The sequence below is a fragment of the Pyrus communis genome, chromosome 2, assembly GCF_041283825.1.
Source record: "Pyrus communis isolate YQ-2024b chromosome 2, ASM4128382v1, whole genome shotgun sequence".
Classification (NCBI taxonomy): domain Eukaryota; kingdom Viridiplantae; phylum Streptophyta; class Magnoliopsida; order Rosales; family Rosaceae; genus Pyrus; species Pyrus communis.
The window spans coordinates 25,081,617-25,103,500 of record NC_142566.1 but is presented as its reverse complement, the minus strand read 5'-3'; the positions used below and the strand labels follow the sequence as shown (position 1 = coordinate 25,103,500).

General features: G+C 37.1%; 4 protein-coding genes and 1 long non-coding RNA gene across 10 annotated transcripts; 2 read left to right on the top strand and 3 right to left on the bottom strand.

Annotated features, from left to right (window-relative positions):
* Positions 1-1,000: 1,000 nt before the first annotated feature.
* Positions 1,001-1,952, bottom strand: LOC148698811 (uncharacterized). Its single transcript, XR_015958442.1, has 2 exons — positions 1,392-1,952; positions 1,001-1,173 (listed from the first exon to the last, which is right to left on the bottom strand). It is a non-coding gene; the product is annotated as an uncharacterized LOC148698811 (long non-coding RNA).
* A 409-nt stretch (positions 1,953-2,361) lies between these two features.
* On the bottom strand, positions 2,362-3,793 carry LOC137746780 (serine acetyltransferase 5). Its single transcript, XM_068486786.2, has 2 exons — positions 3,285-3,793; positions 2,362-3,022 (listed from the first exon to the last, which is right to left on the bottom strand). Exons 1-2 carry the CDS (start codon positions 3,654-3,656, stop codon positions 2,531-2,533), a joined length of 864 nt encoding a protein of 287 aa, XP_068342887.1. The 5' UTR covers positions 3,657-3,793; the 3' UTR covers positions 2,362-2,530.
* Positions 3,794-4,159: 366 nt separating this feature from the next.
* LOC137746779 (protein EFFECTOR OF TRANSCRIPTION 2) lies at positions 4,160-6,480 on the bottom strand. Its single transcript, XM_068486785.2, has 3 exons — positions 6,316-6,480; positions 5,583-5,945; positions 4,160-5,162 (listed from the first exon to the last, which is right to left on the bottom strand). Exons 1-3 carry the CDS (start codon positions 6,406-6,408, stop codon positions 4,488-4,490), a joined length of 1,131 nt encoding a protein of 376 aa, XP_068342886.2. The 5' UTR covers positions 6,409-6,480; the 3' UTR covers positions 4,160-4,487.
* A 2,462-nt stretch (positions 6,481-8,942) lies between these two features.
* On the top strand, positions 8,943-13,489 carry LOC137747603 (inactive protein kinase SELMODRAFT_444075). Of its 4 annotated transcripts, none has more exons than XM_068487740.2 (9): positions 8,943-10,123; positions 10,581-10,735; positions 10,826-10,920; positions 11,082-12,118; positions 12,236-12,402; positions 12,548-12,624; positions 12,712-12,859; positions 12,954-13,103; positions 13,196-13,489. In XM_068487740.2, the coding sequence occupies exons 1-9, from the start codon at positions 9,976-9,978 to the stop codon at positions 13,268-13,270; spliced, it is 2,052 nt and encodes a 683-aa protein (XP_068343841.2). In that variant the 5' UTR covers positions 8,943-9,975; the 3' UTR covers positions 13,271-13,489. The 4 variants fall into 4 exon arrangements, 2 of the variants coding, with proteins under 2 accessions (XP_068343841.2, XP_068343842.2); XR_015958433.1 differs by having other exon boundaries at positions 9,063-10,123; positions 12,242-12,402; positions 12,726-12,859; XR_015958432.1 differs by having other exon boundaries at positions 9,063-10,123; positions 12,726-12,859.
* Positions 13,490-14,137: 648 nt separating this feature from the next.
* Positions 14,138-16,249, top strand: LOC137748941 (putative acyl-[acyl-carrier-protein]--UDP-N-acetylglucosamine O-acyltransferase, mitochondrial). Of its 3 annotated transcripts, XM_088689099.1 has the most exons (9): positions 14,138-14,236; positions 14,334-14,458; positions 14,611-14,719; positions 14,806-14,898; positions 14,976-15,092; positions 15,386-15,469; positions 15,634-15,738; positions 15,834-15,920; positions 16,002-16,249. In XM_088689099.1, exons 2-9 carry the CDS (start codon positions 14,454-14,456, stop codon positions 16,119-16,121), a joined length of 720 nt encoding a protein of 239 aa, XP_088545225.1. In that variant the 5' UTR covers positions 14,138-14,236; positions 14,334-14,453; the 3' UTR covers positions 16,122-16,249. The 3 variants fall into 3 exon arrangements, with proteins under 3 accessions (XP_088545225.1, XP_068345233.2, XP_088545233.1); XM_068489132.2 differs by lacking the exon at positions 14,138-14,236 and having other exon boundaries at positions 14,607-14,719; positions 14,810-14,898; XM_088689107.1 differs by lacking the exon at positions 14,138-14,236 and having other exon boundaries at positions 14,336-14,458; positions 14,810-14,898.
* The last annotated feature ends 5,635 nt before the right edge of the window (positions 16,250-21,884 follow it).

Genomic DNA, 21,884 nt, shown 5'->3' with positions numbered 1-21,884 from the left:
AACAAGAAGTTTAGAATCACATCCCACACAAACTTTCTTGAAACCTTTCCCTTTAGCCAAGCAAAGAGCATCCCTCAAGCTAGAACTTCAGCTAAAGAGATGCTATTCTCTCCCACTCTTCTTGCTCCAGCAACAATTGGAAATCCTTCATTTCTGATCACAAAGTCGGCCGCCGCGTCGGAGTTAATAACAGGCCCATCAAAGTTGATTTTCAGCTGCCCTCTTTGGGGAGGTTCCCACCTAAACTTTAGATTTTGTTTACTGGCCAGCTTAACATCATTGTTAGCCTGAATATAGTCATTACCATGATTGAAGCCAACATATGAACTATATTAGGAGAAGGTTTTTCTTTCTTAAATACCACATCACTGCAAAAAAAATATGAGCATTGCACACAAAAAATTAAATGTGCCCTATGAAGTCAAAGGACACCAACATATGTGCCCATAGAACAAAAGCAACAATGCAGCAACTAAAATATATGGTGCCCTCTATGGCCGTGCCCTTTGGTCAAAAGGCACAATATGGCCATTTGCGCAACATTTAAGCACAAACAAGAGCCTTTTCGTGCCCTATTCTGACAAGGTTGTCAGAAGACTTCCCATCCGTATTCACACAATTTTTGTAAGGATCGGCTTCTCTACCCTCCTAGTTCCCATACACTCTCATCCTCTTCTATTTTGTACGGTTACGGTTAAGCCACGTCAACATTTTATATTGATTTTTTTATAGAGATAATAAGACAAAAAACAATAGTGATATAAAATGTTAACATAACTTAACCGTGAGAGTGTATGGAAACTGGGAGGGCAGAGAAGCTAGGTCTTTTTGTGATCGTGCCCTATCAATTAAAAATTAAAAAAATTATAGAAAAAATCAATACACCCCGGCAGCAAAAATTGAGGCTAAACCAAAAAAAAAAAAAAAAAAAAAAAAAAATCTTTTCCAAAAATCAAAACTGCCCACAAGCACAAGCAATAGAATATTACAATTTACTACATTCAAAACTATCTATCGAAATATATTAAAACAACTATAATTTTACATATTTTATCCCTAATTAAAAAGACTTGAAAATTACATCTTCCCCGGAAAACTTTGCACTTACATCCCATCTTTGATGCTCCACACATAAATTCATCAGGATGGTCTACGTGAAATCTGAACTTCTTTCTGCCAAAGTTATGAATAAAAACCAAATCAAAGATAAAGAAACCACATATCTTACAAAACCAACAGAAATGAAGGGAAAAAGAATAAAGCAACAAAATTGCAAAATTGAACAGGTGCTTTTAATTAAATGCATAACAAAATTGCAAATCACCCAAATTATAAGTCCAATCTGAAAGCGAAATTACTTCTGCAGGCAAGAGAAAAGAAGAGATCTTTACCTTTTCATACTGACATAGGTTGCCACCTCCTTCACCATTCTCTTCGCCTTCCCCTTTTCTGCTTCCAAATCTCAAATCCATAAAGATCGAGGCGAGACCTGAAAATATATATGCCAGATCTCATAAAATATAAACTCAAAACGTAAAAAGCACAAACTCAAATCTGATGCATGGGTGGTGTTGGTGTTTTTCAAAGAAAAAAAAAACGAAGGTAAAGCCTAGATCTGAGAGGAGTGAGAGAGAGGTAGGGATAGATGAACATATGATTTTGTTTGGCTGAGAAAGAGTGATGTGGGCAAGAGAGAAGAGAGAGAGAGAGAGAGGTGAAGCTATGGCCAACCATCACCATCGCAAGGCTCCAAATACTAACATTGTTCTCATCTATGGAATTTCAGGGTATTACCGATATAAAATTTGGATTCCTGATGAAAACCATTTTCAGGAATCCAAATACCTCCTCCCACTCGAGAATCGAACTCTGGCCATTTCAGAAGTTGAATTTCTAATTTTAAGCGGGTCTTACAATCATTTTGACTCCTGATAGTTTGGTAAACGCTGGAATAGTTGGGGATATGTGCAATTCTAGTTCCCACCATTCCATTCCCTTTTGGTAAACATGCCAAAGAAAAACAAGGTTTTCTGGGGGATGAATCTTGCTAGGTAATTGCGGAATGTGAGTGGCCGGTCGATTTATTGTTCAATTTTATCTTTAAAATCCACTTAAATCATATTATGATTTTGTTCAACGAGATCTCTAAAGTAAGATAAATCTTGTTAGATAGTTGCAAGATATGAATAGCAGATAGACCACAAACCACTCAATTCTAATATCTCACAAAATTTGTTCCTAGAGAATTTATACTTCTTTTAACTTACTTTTAGTTCATATACTTAACAGCTTTGTAATGTGCTATTTACGCACTTATTTTGACTTTTCACGCATTTCTTAAATTTCGGCCTATGAATCGAATGAATTGAAAAATATATTATTTTTCTTTTTAATTTAAAAAGGATTACAAAACAAAGGATTACTGCATTATTGAAACATTAGAGGCGGAGAAATAACTAACATAACTAGTTCAGCTGCCACTTAACAAGAAATAATCGTCATAACGAACAAGAAACAAACTTTTAAATTTCTATATAATGTAGTCGGACCACTCAGACATAAACGAGGTGTGATCCATGGACTGGCCAGGCACATCCTCGTGCTTCGACGGCCGTTCCTTCCCGCCAACCAATCTCGCCGGATTTCCCACCGCCGTGGTTCTCGGAGGAACATCAATCAGCACAACCGACCCCGCCCCAATCTTTGCGCCCTCCCCAATCTTCACATTCCCCAAAATCGTCGCGCTCGCACCGATCAAAACCCCATCGCCGATCTTCGGGTGCCGGTCTCCGCCGGCTTTCCCGGTGCCACCCAGCGTCACGTGGTGGAGTATCGACACGTTGTTCCCGATCACCGCCGTCTCCCCCACCACCACCCCTGTCGCGTGGTCGAACAGCACCCCCTTTCCGATCCTCGCCGCTGGGTGTATGTCCACCGCGAACACGTCCGCGATCCTCGAGTGTAGCGCAAGCGCCAGCGGCCTACGGTTCTGGATCCACAGCTTGTGCGCCACTCGATGCGCCTATAAATCAAATAAATTTGTTAAAATTTTCTTTCATTTTCTGGCAATCCAAACAGGAATTTAACTACCTAACTCGGTGCACGCCTGAAAAATAAAATGAATTCATGCAATTTTCTTACACTTTCTTCGAATCCAAACAGAAAATTAACTATATGATTTGATGCGCGCCTAAAAAAGCAAATCACTTCGTCCAATTTTTCTTACATTTTCTCGGAATCCAAACAGGAAACTAAATTACCAGCCTAAAAATTAAACCAATTACCTGACAGGCCAGGAAGCCTTTGTAATTGAGCAGGCAGTGGGAAAACGAGACGCAGGCGGGGTCGCGCTCGTGGGCGGCGCAGAGATCCGCAACGGCGGCGGCACGTAAGGAGGGGTCAGAGGAGAAGGTGTTGAGGAAGAGGTCGTAGAGGAGCGTCGAAAGGAGGGTGGAAGAGCAGAGCTTGTTCCCCAGGTGAAACGACAGCGATCGCTCCAGCGACGAGTGGGAGAGTATGGTGGAGTAGAGGTAGCTGGCCAGAGCCGGCTCCGACTCGGCATCGCCCCGCGCCTCGGCTTTGATCTGGGTCCACACCCAGGCCTCCCACTCGGCGTCCGAGGACCACTCTGCGCACCTGAGATCGCCGGCTGGCATCGTATCGGAGATGGCTACTGCTGCTGCGGCGCACGATAGGGGAGGGCAGTAGGGAAATGGGGCGACGAGCGTGCGTGCGCAGGTCAAGTGGTAGCTTTATCTTGTGCGGTTTTATAATATTAACATTATCTTTATTTTGTCAAGAAGTACATTAGATTTTATTTTAAATAAATCAGAAGAGGATCTAAAAAAGAAAAATACTTTTTAGTTAATAATTTTTAAAAATTTTCTTAACTCCTCACTTTGATTTATTTATATTTTAAAATTTATAAAAGTGATATATGAGATTGATTATCGTCAATCATTTTAATTATTTTGTGAAAAATCTCCGTTAAATTGAAGAAACCACCAGTTTAATAGGACGCATTGATTTGACAAAAATATTTTTAATTTAATAAATATTTCTTACTGAAAGACCAAAATAATTGACGGTGGACAATCCCAAGAACCAAATCTATTGATTTTAAATATCAGAGATTAAAGTGTAGAGTTATATAATAGAATTTTTGGAATCATAGAACACAATTTGAGTTCAATATAAATGACATGTAATACAACAAGCTGGTACAACAATGTTATTTTTTTTTTTTTGGGCCAATACAACATTAAATTAAAGAGCATGTACCAATACAGACAGCTACAACATTATTTCCAAGGCATAAATAACAATCAACAACAAATTGACGCCTGCATTCTCCAATTTATATAATTAATTTATATAATTAATTTACAGAAGATAAAACAACTACGGTAAGTTCTAAAAAACATTAGGCGCTAGTCGGACGACGGCCTAGCTTAGGCAGACCAGGTGGATTGTGAAGTCCCACAAATTTAGGGTTTCTGAATTCTTCTCCCTTTATGCTCATCACACCTTTTCCGCCCTCGGATCGGATGCCTTCCACAAGGCGATCCATCAGCCAAGATGAATCCACAAATTGGAACGAAAATCTCACTAGCAGGAACTTCAACTGGCGGAAGCTCTACTGGATCATGGTTGCTAATAACGCGGCACTGTGAGTCGGCATTGCTGATTGATATCCCAACTCTGGTTGACCCATTAATCCTCATCCCTTTGTGTTCAGCACACCTCTTTCTTCCTGGAACTGGTGCCGTTCTGCAAACAGAACCATCTCCTACAACCACCCCACAAATTATACTAGTATTCTCCTTAGTAATGCTTCTATATGAAACCAACCTAGGCTGTGATCTGCCGAGCTTGAAGACCCGAAAAGGGGAGTTGTGGATCTCCCTGTCATCATAAGCACCAAATTTGTCACCCGTTGAAATTGGTTTGCTTGATTCAATTCTGATGCCCACTTTCTTCTGACTGAAAGGCAGAAGCTTCTCGGCAATGTTAGCAAATCGCGTAGTGCTTGAAGAAATCTTCTTGAGTTTTCGAAGGACATCATCAGGGCGCCTTGCTCCATTAATGGTTGTATTCCATGCATAGTCAAATGTATCAAGCAGCTGAGTTTCTGTTTTCAGTGCATCGCTTTTATTTTCCATCTGTTTGACAATCAACAAAGAATCAATAAGCACCGTCATAATATCCAATTTCTTCAACTAGCAAGAATGACAGTGGTAACTTAGCAGATGCATGCTATCTCAAGATTTCAGACGAGTGCACTAGCAGCCTACTACTAACTGGCCTAACACCGACATTATCCCCAGCTTGCATTTAAGAATCTGGTCTTGCTAGTGTGATGTTTTATTGCAAAAGGCCTCGGCGTTATTAGTAGTGGAACCAACTCACTTACATATTGTATTTTATGTTGTCAAGTTTCCGACATGAGATTTAATACTCTTCAACATGCTACATCTATTTCTTTATCATCGCCTAAAACACAATAGCATCAATACCGATTTCTCCCAGAAAACCCAAGTCAATTTCGAACTTTAAACAAAACAAGATTGAGATATACTTACAGGAGCCCATCTATACGCAATGGGGTAGCCTCTTGACAGTATCTCTACAAACAATCCGGGCCCCTTTTCCTTTTGCACAGAGTCAGTAGGATGACCAGTTGAGCTGCCATTCCCCAAATGCGCACCTGAACGACCATATTGCTGAAGCCGTGTCCTCACATTATCAGCTTGTCCAAGGTACACCGGGACTATGTAGTCCGGGTCAAGCTTCCCAATCTCACGGCCTAGACCGGTACGCGAAACGGAAATCCCGAGTTCATAGACACCCGGACTCTCCTTTTTGGGGAGGTTATGAACTCTGTATCTTTCAGCTCCTTCTTTGCCCAGCGAATAGTCTTCCCAATCAGAAGGGCCAACCAGAATCTAAATTCACAATAACAAATACAGAACAACCAAAAAAAACACGGATCATAAATACCAAATAAAATTGGATTCCGGAATCTGGGTAATCAGAGAAACATAATATAAGGTAAATATTTGGGATTAAATTCAAATTATCCTAAAATTCCAGATTAAAGTCAACAAACCCAGATTGTAAATACCATGTAAAATTAGATTCTGGAATCTGGGTAATCAGAGAAACAAGATTTAAAGCAAAGATCTGGAGTAAATTTGAAAATTTTCAACCGAACAGTGACTGAAATCAGTAGAGAAATCTCCAAAGATTTCAAATTTATCCTCTTAAATTAAAAAAAAATTAAAACTTCAATTCCATAAGAAAGAGAAATATTACCTTCCAATTGGAGAAGTGAGAGTCGTGTTTGGTGCGCTTGCAATCTTCCCTCTTCAACCTTGACACGGCAACGGTCGAATTGCCGGCTACCATTTGAGGCTTCGTGTTCCCTTTTCGGAAATAAGACGACCGTTAATCGGGCCCTTTATCAGCGCTGAGATTATTGCCGCGCAAAAAGACCATTTTGTCCATATAAAAAAACCGGCCCGCCTAAACTGGGTTCTGTTGGCATGGCGGCCTAAACTGGGCCCATACTCCTTATGACTATTTACTCTTAACAAAATAAAAATAATAAAATACCAAAACCACCCCTTAGTTCAAAAAATATTTAGAGAGAAAACAATCTAATAGAACATGGGTAAATTAGTCAAACTAAGCAAAAATCAATCCTTCAATATCATAGTCTATGTCATGTTATATTTTTTCAATATGCTGGAAATATGGTCCATTGAAAAAAAAATTCTTCGTCGTAGACTAAGAAAAGCCAATGAGAAGCCTATGCCAAAAAGTTAACTTAGAATAAAGATAATAATTTTGAACCTCGTATCTGCATTCTAATTTGACTATTTTATCTTGTTATACATTTAAAAGAAAGAGTGTAAGAGATTGAAAGATTGGTGTGAAAATCATAAGATCAAACACTTTGACATGATAAAATACCTTGCTTGAAGCCCTAAATTCAACTTAAACTATTGGTCAGCAAAGAAATAGGAATATGATTCTGATCAATGAGAGCATCTTTATAATTTAATCATGCATGTTGGAGATAAGATCTGACAACAAAGTAATTGTTGTATATATCATCATGCACTAGCTAGTTGTACTAAGTAATTGTGAAATTCAGTGCAGAGTCTTCATTCACTAATCACGAAGCTGAAGTTTTGGCCTAGGTTAATAGATTGTCTTGAAAGACCATTTCACGATCACATACGAATTTAATCAAGTTGATTAATTAAGTCGTGTACTTTATTTTCTGTATTTAAGTTTAAATTTTTTTTTCTTGTAGTTTAGATAAATTTAATATAATTATCTTATCGTTTATCGTAATCTCATCTGTATATCTCATGACAAAAGTTGCAATCATGCATGCATGCGTGTTATTGCTTCCTCGATATCGTTTTCTTCAGCATGTCTCTCAAGACTCTCATCATGGCCAACTTTATCAAGCTAAAGTTAACGCACCAAAACTTTGCATATTGAAAACTCCTTTGGTTAAAGGGAAAAGCAAGTCGACTCAGACTTTAATTAAATTTAAGATTCCAAGTCCATAAAGTTCCCAATTGTTTACCTGCCTAAGATGCCCTACATTTTCCTTTCTGGAGAAAGAGAACAATATAAGCCAACTTTTAAGATACTTACCAACTTATGCGATAATATTTTATTCGTTTCATGTCATTTAGTGCGTTGATCGCGCAATGGCCCTTCACTACAGCACGTTCTTATGCGCATCCGCCACCACAACTTCACATCCCTGGGAGCAGAGGCAAAATCGAACAAAGAAGATTTGGAGCAATGAAATCGAACTCAAAAGCAACTTATCATTCTCGCTGACATATTATGATCAAATCCTCCTAGTAAGAGGAACTTGGTAGAGGTAGACTCATCATTTGGCTCACCCACAAAAATGAATTGTATTTTAAAGAGCTCTTCCCACACTTGCTGAGTTGGAAAATTTTAAGTTTGATTATTTGCCATAGATGGAAAAGGAAATCCTGATAAGATGGACATTCAAAAAGGTTATCGAGATTATCAGTCTTTAAGTTTCATTGATATTTTCACATCAGCTGGTCCCCAAAATTCGGTATAAAATAAATTGATGTTATAGTAACATTGGTGAATGTTGTAGATTACGATCAAAAGTAATAACTTCAAGCTGTTTTAACTTTTGATAAAGAAGCCTAAATAAAATGTGCCCATGTTTTCCATGCATGTATGAATACTACATTAAAGAAAACTAAAAACATGTCTTTTATTTTTGACTTGAAGAAAACGAAGGCACTGGAAACATGTTATCTCTAAGGTCCTAATCTTTGAAGAAACTCTATGGGGAGAGGAGACATCTTTTAAGATGTCCCTCCAATGTTTAACCCATTAGGGTTCGAGTGTGTGGTCCTATCCCTATAAGCTTAAGTTTGCACAATCACATACAATATAACAAAAAAAAAAATGAAAATAAAAATACAATTAATATGATAGTTAATGAAAGTTTTTAATCAGATTTGGATGATTAACAACTTGTATAGTGTTACTGGAATATCTTTACTCATTACTCTCAAGTTATGGTGAGCATGGTGATAATCACCATCATCCTATTTATTATTGTTAGATGAGTTTAAATTTCACCACTTTATTTATCCTCGTTTAATGAGTTTAAATTTGGAGATCTATGTAGGGAATAGACACAAATCTCAAAATTTAAACTTATCAAATAGTAATAAGTAGAGTGATGATATTACTACCACTAAAGAGTTTTGAACAAAAATGCCCCCTAATATTACGAATCATCGACACCTAATATCCCTAGTTACGAGGTTAGGTGATAATAAGGAACATTAGTCAAACAATAAATCAAATGATTACAACTAACTAAGCACTTTCTCATATAACTTCTTACTAGAGAATAGGACATAGAAATTGTTTTCAGAGAGTGGTTAGAGAGTGCAAGAAAGAGAAGCTCCGCTCCACCTCCACCTCCACCCCAATCATTGGTGTATGTACTATTTAAGATCTCGTCTTACATATTTATAAACCAGTCATTGTCGTTTAACCTAAAACCTAATCTTTCCCTTTGTCGTTTTACATGCTTTCTCCTTGGCGCCTCTTTCTCACAATTATGCATAGTCCTGAGTAAGAATCTACCAACATAAAAGTCCAACTTAGGCCACCTGCTTCTCCTTCTCTCTCTCCCTCCCTCCCTCCACGGCTTAATCAAAATTCATGCAAAAATATAAAATATAAAATATAAAAATAAAAATCCATACTTTTTTGTTTGAGAAATTTATTTGCTCTGTTTTTGCAATAATCCCAAAGCTCGTGGCTTTAACGGCAGAGTGAGTCAGTGCGTTGTTAAGGTACACATTGAAGACAGTGCGCGTAGGCTTCCTACTTTCATGCTTCTGTTGTGTGCCTGTTTTTTATTTTTTTCTTCGTCTGGGTAAAGGCTCGAAAAGTTGATTCATTTGGTTTCTGTGCCTGTCATGATATAATCGTTTCTGCTTTTCCCACAGTGATTAATGCGTGTTTCTGCTTCTGGGTTTTGTTTCTTGTGAACTGGACTACCTGTGAGGGGTAATTTGGATGTGGGTTTTGATTGTCGGGGTGTAGTATTTCAGATTTGTCTGCTTATTCCCATAGTGATTATACATGCCTGTTCTGCTTCTGGGTTTGGCTTTTCTTTATGAACTGTACGGCCTGTGAGGGAGAATTTGGGTGTGGTTCTTGATTTTGGGGTGTGTTGAGTTAGTGTTGGGGTGCAGAATTTCACAATTTCTGCTTATTCCCAGAGTGATTTATGCATGCTTTTCTGCTTCTGTGTTTGGCAATTTTTTTTTATGAACTGTACGGTCTGTGATGGAGAATCTGGATGCGGGTTTTGATTGTGGGGTATGTTGAGGAATTGTGGGGGGTGTAGAATTTCAGAATTTCTGGGTGTGCTGAGTTATGAAAGAGCAGGGTGATGGGAAAGTTGTGGTGGTGGCTGTGAAAGCATTGAAGGAAATTCCAAGGACTGCTCTGGTGTGGACTTTGACTCATGTTGTGCAGCCTGGTGATTATGTCAAGCTTTTGGCTGTCATTCCTTCTCACTCAAGTAAGTAATCTTCCTTTTCTTTCGATCGAAGAAATTGCACTTCTGGGTTAGGCCAGTTGGTCAAGGCAGTATGCCCATCCCTTGCACCAAGTCCGGATCCCCCTCCCCGTTAGATTGACAAGCAAATTATTTAGTATGGCATGTCTAAGATTGGTGTTCTAATTTTTTTATGACATAATCTTTTTCTCCTACGAATGTAAGAAGTTCGATCACTAGGGAAATTTCTAGTGAATTGGAAATATGTTATGGTTAACACTTCCTCTGGATTTGTCTGTCGGGTACTAATTTTGATAAAGGTGTTTGACAAATTGGAAGCTTTGATATCGGTTCCAAAACCAAGTTGACTTATGCATAAGATGTCTGATTTTTGTTTGGTAAATTTTTACTCCTTGTTTTGTGCTCGAGTTTATATCAATGTGGCCAGAGTTGATGGTTGTTGAAAACATCATCTGTCTAGGTAAAAGGATATGGGATTTTGCAAGATTTACCAACGATTGCACCACGAGTCACCGGAGGTCTCTCTCAGGAACCATGTTAGATAACAAGGATGACATTGTGGACTCATGCTCTCAGATGATGCTGCAACTCCGAGAGGTTTATGATCCAGAGAAGGTCAGTGCATCAATGTCGTTTCGCACCCAATTTTTAGTCCTTACATGCTTTACAACTAATACTAATCTATGTCCATATTTTTCTTCACAGATAAAGGTCCGAATAAAGATTGTCTCTGGCTCACCGTGTGGTGTTGTGGCTTCCGAAGCAAAGAAAGCTCAATCAAACTGGGTTATATTGGACAAGTAATACATTTAATGTAACCTTAATTTCTACTATTAACTGCTATAGCACAACGTTAATCCTCATTCGAAAAAATTTTGTGGACGAAAGCTTTTTCTCCAGAATATTGTTTCATTCCCTTACTTCCGGTTCAAGTAATCAATCGTATTGCAAACTTGTGCAGAAAATTGAAATGTGAAAAGAAACACTGCTTGGAGAACCTGCAATGCAATGTTGTGGTTATGAAACGATCTGGGCCAAGGGTTCTTCAGTTGAATTTGGTCAATTCTCCAAAGACGGTATGTGAAGTGCCTCTGTGTTCGGAATCTTATTCAGAACGTAGGAATAGCCAGTTTGAAGAGTGGAATATGATTAGAGGGCCGTGTGTGACTCCAACTAGTAGTTTCGACCGTGAGTCACCTCTGAGTGCTACGGATATTGGAACATTATCTGTATCAAGCTCAGATGTAGGGACTGAATCGTGCTGGAATTCTGGAATTTTGGGGAGGTTAAAACAAGAGTATCAGAACACGAATGGTTCTGACAATGAGGCAAACAATGAAAACCGGATTTCTTATCACACGAGCTCATATTGCCAGCCATGGATGACAACAGAGTACCTAAGTTCCGGTGGTGAATTTTCAAGATATGTGGTAGAAGTTTCAGAGAAACATTACGATAACGCTTTGATTTCAACATATGGAACCTTGCTGGATAAATTAGCCAACTTAAATCGAGAACCTGATGTTGAAGTGTTGAATTATAGGCTTGATTTGAACTTAAGCAGGAGTGTACGTGAATCAATCTCACGCAGAAGTGTACGTGAAGCAGTCTCGGTATCCAGGCCCTTACCTCCCAGCCCTCCTCCATTGTGTTCGATATGTCAGCACAAGGCACCTGCATTTGGAAATCCACCTAAGTGGTTCACTTACGCCGAGCTGGAACTTGCTACAGGTGGATTTTCAGAAGCAAATTTCTTGGCTGAAGGTGGATATGGCTCCGTACACAAAGGCGTCTTACCACATGGTCAGGTTGTTGCTGTCAAGCAACATAAATTGGCTAGTTCTCAAGGTGATCAGGAATTCTGCTCAGAAGTTGAGGTCTTAAGCTGTGCGCAGCATCGTAATGTCGTAATGCTGATCGGATTCTGTGTGGAGAATGGAAAAAGGTTGCTAGTTTACGAATATATCTGCAATGGATCTTTGGATTCTCATCTCTATGGTAAGTTCAACATTCCTTTTTTTCAAAACAGCGGATATATAACCGCGAGCACTCTTTTTAGAAATTTGTTTTGCTTTTACTCCTGAGACCAACCTATTAAGGGGGAATGCTAAAAAGTTTCAGGGAAAAACAGAAGCCCGTTAAAATGGTTTGCACGACAAAGAATTGCAGTTGGAGCTGCTCGAGGGTTGCGATACCTTCACGAAGAGTGTAGAGTGGGTTGCATTGTCCACCGTGATATGAGGCCAAACAATATCCTTCTGACCCATGATTTTGAACCATTGGTATGTCATCCTCTCCTCATCACTTATACACAAATTTTTAAGTACTCCATCACCAGTTTTACGTTTTCCTGTGAATTGCACCGCGTACGAGTGTTTGTATAAAATGCATCAATCGGAGTAAAACCACCTGACTTCTGGATTTCAGGTCGGAGATTTTGGACTTGCACGGTGGCAACCAGATGGAGACATTGGGATGCAAACAAGAATACTTGGAAGATTTGGGTAAGACCATACGACTTGAGAAGTCTCAACCATATCAAATTACCAATGGATAAATTTTACTAAACCAGAAACCTTGTGTTAATGTAGTTACTTGGCTCCAGAATATGCTCAAAGTGGACAAATCACAGAAAAAGCTGATGTGTATTCCTTCGGAGTAGTATTAGTAGAGCTCGTTACAGGACGGAAAGCTATGGACTTAAACCGCCCAAGAGGCCAACAGTCCCTCACTGAATGGGTATGTATGAGTAAAACAACTCTAAATTGATATTGCTGATGAGTTATCTTCTACTATATATTGGCCATTGCTTACACTCACTTCTGTGGAGCAGGCACGCCCCCTGCTCAAAAAGAACGCCACTTTTGAACTGTTAGACCCGCTGTTAAGGAACTGCTATTCGAAGCAACAGGTTTGCAACATGATGGAATGTGCTTCCTTGTGCATCAGGCGAGACCCTCGTTCAAGGCCTCGGATGTCTGAGGTATGTGTTGATGTCAAGTTACTCTCTCACTGCAGAAAGGTTAACTGTGATCTCTTTGTGAACTTATATCTTGTCTATTTTGTTTCCCGCAGGTACTTCGGATTTTGGAAAGCCATGACATTCCCGCAAATTCGACGAATCGTTCTTGCTTGAAGGAGGCCTTGTGAGGACAATCTGCAGACATCCCACCGGCTACCTATAAATTTAACCAATAATAAAAAGCATAGCTAGTTCTTGTTGTAGTTAGTTGTAAGAGAGATAGATATGCCTGTAATCTACCTGTAATCTATGTTGAATACGTAGACAAACTGTAGACAAATGGCATCTTCATGTTACTAATTATCATCTCCTGAGTAAATGTCCTTTTGTGCAAGATTTTGACATAATGTGCTTTTGTACTGTCATTTAGGAGTAAGATATCGTGATATTTTATCGGATTTATCCATAACGATATACTTGTCATATAATTTATTGAAGAGTAATGCTCAGAAGACCACATAAGTTGACCTTATTATATAGCAAAATGTCCAATCGGAATAGTTTTGTGTATAACTGTAACACTGTCAGTCTGTCACATGACGACATATTTATACTCAGGATTCACATATTATGGTTACTTTGAAAATTTTCCACTTTACTTGTTGTGCAAATTCTGGCTAGGCTCGGAGGGTGTGTGAGCCCTGTGACCACACAAAACCCTTAGAGGAGTTGATCAGATTAGTGTTTTGATCCTTTGTGCATAAGTCGGTCGATCTGTAAATTAGAATAATTTAGAATTTCATCCTTTAGACAAAAGAAAAAAAAATTTTAATTTGTAAAAAAAAAAAAGAAAAAAAAAGTTAGAAAAGAGTTTGAGTGAGATTGGTCAAACTATTGGAGATAATTGGTAAATTTTGGCCTACAAAGTGAGAACGGCTATAAACCGGGAGAGGGACCGAAGGGAAAACGTACGAGTCTTAGTGAGGCCACGGGTCGAACGCCATGCGTGCGTTGGTAAAAGTTGGCGGCAAACGCTTAAGCTCTTTTCGCTGAGCAGCCTCAGCTCGCCGTCCCTACTCCGCTTATCCAGCACCCTTAACTCCGGCTCCGTTCATCCCACTGTAATTGTTCACCCCAATGCCGTTTTGGGTCAGGTAACTCTCTTCGCCTTACATCCCAGTATTCAACTAAATTAGCTACTTTTAGTGACGAAACTCATAGTGTCGATGGCTTTTGTGTTTCTGCGATCAGGGTGTTTCAATTGGGCCCTTTTGTACTGTTGGGTCGTCAGCGACGGTTGACAATGGCTGCCGATTGTACCCCGGAAGCCATATTTTCGGAAATACAGAAGTTGGGGAGCGTTGTGTTTTGATGACGTGAGTTATGAATATATATATATATATATATATGTATATGTATATGTATATGTATATATCTATGTATACATTGTTGATAGCTTGCTAAAGTTTTCATTTTGATGTCAAAGTCATGAACTTTTCATTGTTGTGGTGCAAAAATTGTCAGGCAGTGGTGCCATTGTTGGTGATGATCTTCCGGGGCGTACCGTGCTCGGATGTGATAATGTTATTGGGCACCATGCTGTGGTTGGTGTCAAATGCCAAGACTTGAAGTACAAGGTCAATTTCGATATGTTAACGAATTCACTGCAACACTCAAAATTTTAATACAAAGTTCACTAGTTTGTGTTTGTTTTGTGATTTAGTTAGGGGATGAATGTTTCCTTGATGTTGGGGACAACAATGAAATCAGAGAGTATACTTCAATCCACCGGTCTTCGAAGTCAAGTGATACAACTGTATGTGGATATGCTTAATACTTTTCATTCATACGGGTGTTTTAAGTTTCATGCTCTCATTGTTGTTATGTGATCAGGCTATTGGGAATAACAATCTTATCATGGGATCTTGTCATATTGCCCACGATTGCAAGATCAGAAACAACATCATTTTTGCAAATAATACGTTGCTAGCAGGCTTTGTTGAGGTGGAAGTAAGCCCTTGCGCTTTCTTTGGATTATGAAATTTCAAATTTCCGGATATTGGCTGATTTGTCATAAAAAGATATATTCTTTTGATCGAAGAAATATACTTGACACACAGATTACATATGATATCATAGGTTATATTTTTTTGTGGAATCCAAAATGTTATATCGTGTCTTGCATTTTCAGACTCCTTATCTTCGACATCAAATGTATTGTCTGTTTTGCATTCTTCAGTTAAAGAATATGTTACTTCGATCCTACATGCAGTACCTGATATTTAGTTGCATTTCAAATGTAGGATTATGCTTACACTGCAGGGGCTGTTGTAGTTCATCAATTCTGCCATGTTGGTTCTTTCTCATTCATTGGCGGAGGCTCTGTGGTATGACAGTCTTGACTTTTTACCATCTTTTATGCAACGTGGAGACTTGAACTATTGCTTTGAACTAGTGAATTATGAGATTGGTGCAACATGAAACAACAATTGGCACAAAAATTTTCACTGTGAAATCTTGATTTATTTTGTTCTTTTTTATATCCCTGAAGATTACACAGGATGTTCCAAAGTATATGATGGTTGCAGGAGAAAAAGCTGTGCTTCGCGGTTTAAATCTTGAGGGTCTACGACGTAATGGATTCACAGCCGCCAAGGTTTTCATTAATCGATGTTTCATCTTAATAGTAAACATTATTTGTATTTAATTACATGTCTAAAAAAGCTTCTATTCCTTCGCGCAAGGATCTAGATGAGAAGTTTGAGAACGGCTTACCAAAAGATATTCATGCCTGCTGATGAAAATTTCGGGGCTTTTGAAGAATGTCTTTCTAACGTGGTATCACATTCAACCACTTCTCTACCCTCTGAAATCTAAACTTTTAAATTGTTGGTCAATGGAACTATATTCATTTTGCAGGAGCTGCATGCTGAATTGGCTCATATACTTGCAGTCCGTTCCATGGTGCAGTCTATCCGCGACTCTTTTGAAGGAAAACGACGTGGAATATGTAAATTCAGACATTGGAATGGCTCTTAAAAGCATGTCATAGCTCAGTTTCTTTTCTCTATAAAGATGTTAGTCTATTTGTCTAGGAAGACAATTGTATTGTCAAGAAAGATAACTCTTTGAGGGATATTAAAGTTACCAAAACATCCTCACAAGCATACTCTCTGTATCATATATTACCAATATCGATATCCATGCTTCCTGGGAGGGAGGGAGGGAGAGGGGTAGAAAGAGAGAGAGAGAGAGAGAGAGAGAGAGAGAGAGAGAGAGAGAGGAAAAAGAAGAGGGGGGGGTGGTTGGGTTTTGGGAAGGCAGAGAGACAGAGAGTTGTACCTATGAATTTTTGTAGTTAATTTGGTTTTCATTTTCATCTCTACTGCTATTGTATTTACAAAACCGCTGAGGATGTGCTCCGGTATGTAGTAAGAAGAACTTACCAGGCAGCTTGTGGTTGTGCGAAGCGAATATCTATTTGAATTTTGAAGAAAGAGTCCTTGTATCGGTGAAAGAATGTAATACAGAACGAAGTCGCATATGCATAACATACTGTAGAAGTATTAATCCTTTCAACTAGTGAATTGTGTGAAGGAAATTACTTGTGCAATTTCTTTGAAGTTGGAAAAGACCAACATTTCTTTTAAATTTTGTTAAAGCAGATTGACCTCAAATTCACAGAAAATCCAAGGAATTTTATAGTTATGTGTTCTCAGTTACATTGGTTTTAATTTTTTTAATATTTTATTTTTTTTGAACAAGCGATATTATCTACATTAAATGAGAGGAGGTGGGTTTAATCTCACAATGGGGTAGCAATAATTTGATTCAAATTCGCCCTTGGTGAGAATCGAGCTTAAAACCTCTACTTCCTAGTGAAGAGGAATACTATTATACCGTAGTATTAAGTGGCGGATTTAATTAATTTAAATACCAAGTTATTATTAGCGTTCTAAAAAAGTTATTATGCACGCAAAATATATAAACACAAGAAAATTTATATAAGAAGGAAAGCAAGATGTCATTTTTTAAGTGCCAATCCCCAAACCTTATATAATTAATTCGGATTATTGTAACAAAATGGTCTTTTAAGTTTGCATAACTCACAACTTTGACCCCAGTGTTCAAAGCCGACCAATGCCGTCCTCCACATTTTAGTCCGGCCATCAATGTTGCCTTCGCCGTGATAGTTTTTGTGTTGTGTGAAGTTAAGCCATTCATTTGCAGTTTCTGATGCTCAATCCACCAGGCCAGGATAAATTCCTTGTCATCGGGATAACAAAAGGAAGTGATAAAATTTCTGACCAAATTTAGTTCCCTGTCTATTTTAGTACAGGAGAATCATGTGCGTTAGAGAGAATTGACTTCATTTTTCAAAACCAGATTTTGGTTTTAAGAATATTTGAACTCTTTTTTCGGTGCGGTCCAAATTACTTGAATTTTCAAGTTTCCTCATCTGCATGGTAAGGTTCTTTCCCAACTTTGACTTGGAAGCAATGACTTGAAGTATATTTGGCCACCTCTCCTTGTAGCTAGTTAGAACAAAAATATTCTCATGATCACCAAGTGACCAAAGAATGCATGATTATTCCTTTTATCAAAGATGAAAAAGTAGTGCTTTTAGCGTTTGAATCTCAATCCTTAACGTCAAATTCATAAGTAGATTACCATGAATCTTTGGTTACATGGTGACCAAAAAACGAGGCTTGTAGTTTTATTTTATTGCATCAACAAATAAACAAAATAAAAATAAACAACCAAACCAACAACAACAATTAAGTCTAATTCAACTAAATGGGACCAGTTGTATGAATCATAGAACATCATTGCCTTTAGTTTTGCGCCATGTCTTCTATTAACTTCAAGTGCTCCATATCTTTTATTTTTTTGTAGTTGTAGCTAATAATGCCGGATTATGGCATGTGATGTAATCTATAGCACTAATGGAAAGCTTAATGATGATAATATCAAGATAAGGGGATATGAAATATTAAAGAGCAGTTGACACCCTCGGGATTGAATTTGACCCATCTTGAGGCCTTGTCCGTTCTTTTAACCTTTTCATTTTCTTCCATATTTGAACTAGGATGTGATATTCACACACCTCATTTTACTTTTTACACGTCCTTTTAATTTTCGGTCGTCGGATCGAATGAATTGAAGAAGATCAACATATATAAATTATTAAGGGGTGTATGAGAAGTAAAATGAGGTGTGTGGTATGAGAAGTAAAATGAGGTGTGTGGATAACACACCCCATTTGAACCATGTGAAAATTTAAGAGAGGTGGCCCAAGCGCCCCACATCCAACAACATTGATTCTCAACTTGGTAATTAACATATGCTTAATTTGTTAGGTATGAAGTTTTATCACAAAAGGTCTCAGTATTAGTAGGAATGGGGTAACCTTATTTAAACTCTTTTTTCTTCTTCCCTTTGGCCAATGTGGGATAGCCACCAAACTACGGGTAATGTTAGAGAGATTAAATTTGTGGACTAAATTTTGCAATCTAAATGACATGGAAGTTGATGATTGAATTATTACTTAAATATTGATTAACGTGCTTATTTCTAATTAGTGACACATTATTTAGTTTCCAAATTTAGTCTACCTAGAATAATCTTTGAACCACTTCAAATGTTGTGCTCCTTTTTCATGTTATATATCATCAAGATGCTCGTTTTCTTGGTCACTTGGTGATCAAGGATTCATAGTCATAACTGCTGACTTTGATACCAAAGCTTGAGATAAACTACTAATTAAAAACAAATGATTTAAACCACTAATTAAAAGCACATTCATTTAACCTCTAGATTTAATATCAAATCCAATTGTAAATAGTCATACATTTCTTGATCACCTGTTGAAAGAAAAATATTTTTGTACTCATCAGTGGATGAATGCTAGTTAAACAACCCCAATTCCCCTTTTCCCTTTATAATTTGTTAATAGACACCAAAAGCAGATATGGGTAGGTTTTGTACTTCAGCAACTCAGGCTGACGGCTACACTTTAGATATATTTTATGCCCATTTATTTTTCATAAAGTTGATGCCTTTTGAGCAATTATGGAACAAACATAATGATTTTCAATCAATCTGCATCAGATTTTGTATAATTTGAACATGATTTAGCAAGCACACCAAAGTTTATAGTTAAAGTTGGGGAGAAGATATATGGAAAACATATATGCTTTAATATTCAAAGATGTGTTCAAGTTGGTACTTTCAGAAGTACTTTCATTGAAGCTGAGATCTCAAGTTCACCATTATTCCAGCACTAGCTCATAGACCAGAATCCAAACCACCCTACCATTTGATAAAGGGGGACAAGTTTAACAATGCAAGGGAATTTAATCAATTAGATCCCTCAAAATACTTAACTAGGGGTGGAAACACATGTTCTGCATGTGTTTTGCGTAGTTATCAGAAGTAGATGTGAGAAAGTGAGTAACTTAAAAATTGTTAATGTTCATGAGAAACACTTTACGAATCATATTATAAAGATAAAAACTCCTCATGTATCAATTGTTAATGTCAGAGGCAATGAAAGTTGAGTTCCAGAATTCTTTGTTCTTCAATATAGTTTCAGGGTTTTTTTGTTTGAACTATAAAATGGAGTTTTGAGGAATTTATTTGTGAAAAGAACCAATCAAAATCACTATTTAATAACATAATAATGTGATAAAACAACACCACATTTTACTACATTGAAGTGTCAATTTATTTGGGTCCTCTTGCAATGATGCAGACAAATTGAGATTTGGCAGAAACGTTAATAATTCAAAAAAAAAAAAAAAAAAAAAGCACTATAATAAAATAAAAAATGAGACATTGAGAGGCCTCGCGATCCTAGTTAATTGATCAAACAATGATTAACAAAATGGAATATATGAGATTAGAAAAAGTAAGTTTCAAGAGATTATTAATATGGTTACTGATCTGTATCATCATTTTTCTTACACAATGTACACTCTGTATGTATTTTAATGATTTGAATTGTCTATATTTTAGAACATTATTTATAGATCATCATTGCAAAAAATGAGACAAATCCAAAACCATTAAGACATTCATTTGAAGTGAATAAATGAATCAATTATACTGTTTTACAAAGAAACCCTAAATTCTTAAACCAACGGTCATATGTTTTATATTTGGGTGATTTTTGGTAGACACGATCTTTGAGAGAAGATCTAAAAGATAGACAGTTCAGATCTTTAAAATACATTACAAAGTGGGCTTCATAAAAATGTGTCAAAAGTTATTTAAAAAAGTTAAAAAAGTGGTGTCATCCCCTATAAAAACAATCAAGTGACTTAATACTTAAACAAAACAAGATTAGAAAACTTCGCCAATGACCATTATCCTCTAGTTTCATAAGAAGGAAGATTCCTTTCTACAAACAATGCCAAATACATAAAAATAGTATGAATAAATATTGGAACTTAGAAGAGTTTCATGGTTTAGACATAGAAAGGACTAAACAATTTTCAACTTGGCCGCCTCCTCATACATTGGAATATATATTTTTCTCCAACTAGCTTAATTAAAAATCTTAATAATAACCTTAAGACAAAATTAGTTGGGGTGAGATATATGTCTATCTAATATTTAATTAAACTGTATATATTAAACGATCGCATCGAGTCCCTAACTAGATTTGAAGTACTCGTAATGGTTTACCAATATAGGAAATGGAATATACTATTTCCTCATATCAAAACTAAGGATTCTAATCTATATATTCTGTTTGACGATTATGGTACCTAAGCTAAAGTCATTAGCCACTAATTATTTATTGATTATATATATAGGCCCTTTAACAAGAGGGATCCTCATTTTTTTTTTTTTTTAAAATGAGGACACCCACTTGACCGTTGGATTGACTTTAATGATAGTGTGTGGTTGAGATTAAATCAAAGGCCACACAATCTCAACCACACAATTCCATTAAAGTCAAATCTAATGGTTAAGAGGGTGTCCCTAATTTTTTTTTTTTTTTTAAATGGGGATCCCTTGTTAAAGGACTTTTTAAAACAATTTTTTATATACGTTTTTGTGTGCCGCACTCCGTAATGTAGTTTAACAATTTAAATCTTCTATCTTTTAGAATATTATTCATAGATCATCCTTGAAAAAAATTAGACGAATCCAAAAGCATTAAGACATTAATTTGCAGTGAAGAAAATGGTTGAATATATATGATTCTATAAAGAACCTAAACACTTAATCCAATGGTTACGGTCATATGATTTCAGATTTGGATAATTTTGGTAGACATGACTTCTGGGGAAGATCTAAAAGATAAATAGTTCGGATCATTGAAATACATTATGAAGTGTACCTCACAAAAACATATATCAAATATTGTATAAAAAAAGTAGTGTCACTGATCCGAAATGTAAACTGCAGTATCGTAGTGTTCTTTATCTTAGATTCAAGGATAATTAAAGAGAGAGTTAGGTAAGACTTGATAGCTTAGATGATTTAGATTGATCATATAGATTTTTAGTGATTTGGATTGCTTTGGAGTTTGAAATCAAATTATTGTGATTGTGATTGTGATCATAATCAAATCATTAATTTGTAGTTCAATCTTTTTGAACATTTTGGTCCAATAATCTGAATGGTTGAATCAAGAGGGCATGATATTTTGGTTTCTTCTTCCCTAAAATATTGGTATTAGTCTCTTAATGCGTAACATTTAAGCATGTGTATAGCTGTTGACTTATCACAAAGAAGCTAACATCCTCAATTTTTGGTGGAACTAACTATGAAGTTACTGAAATGTATATT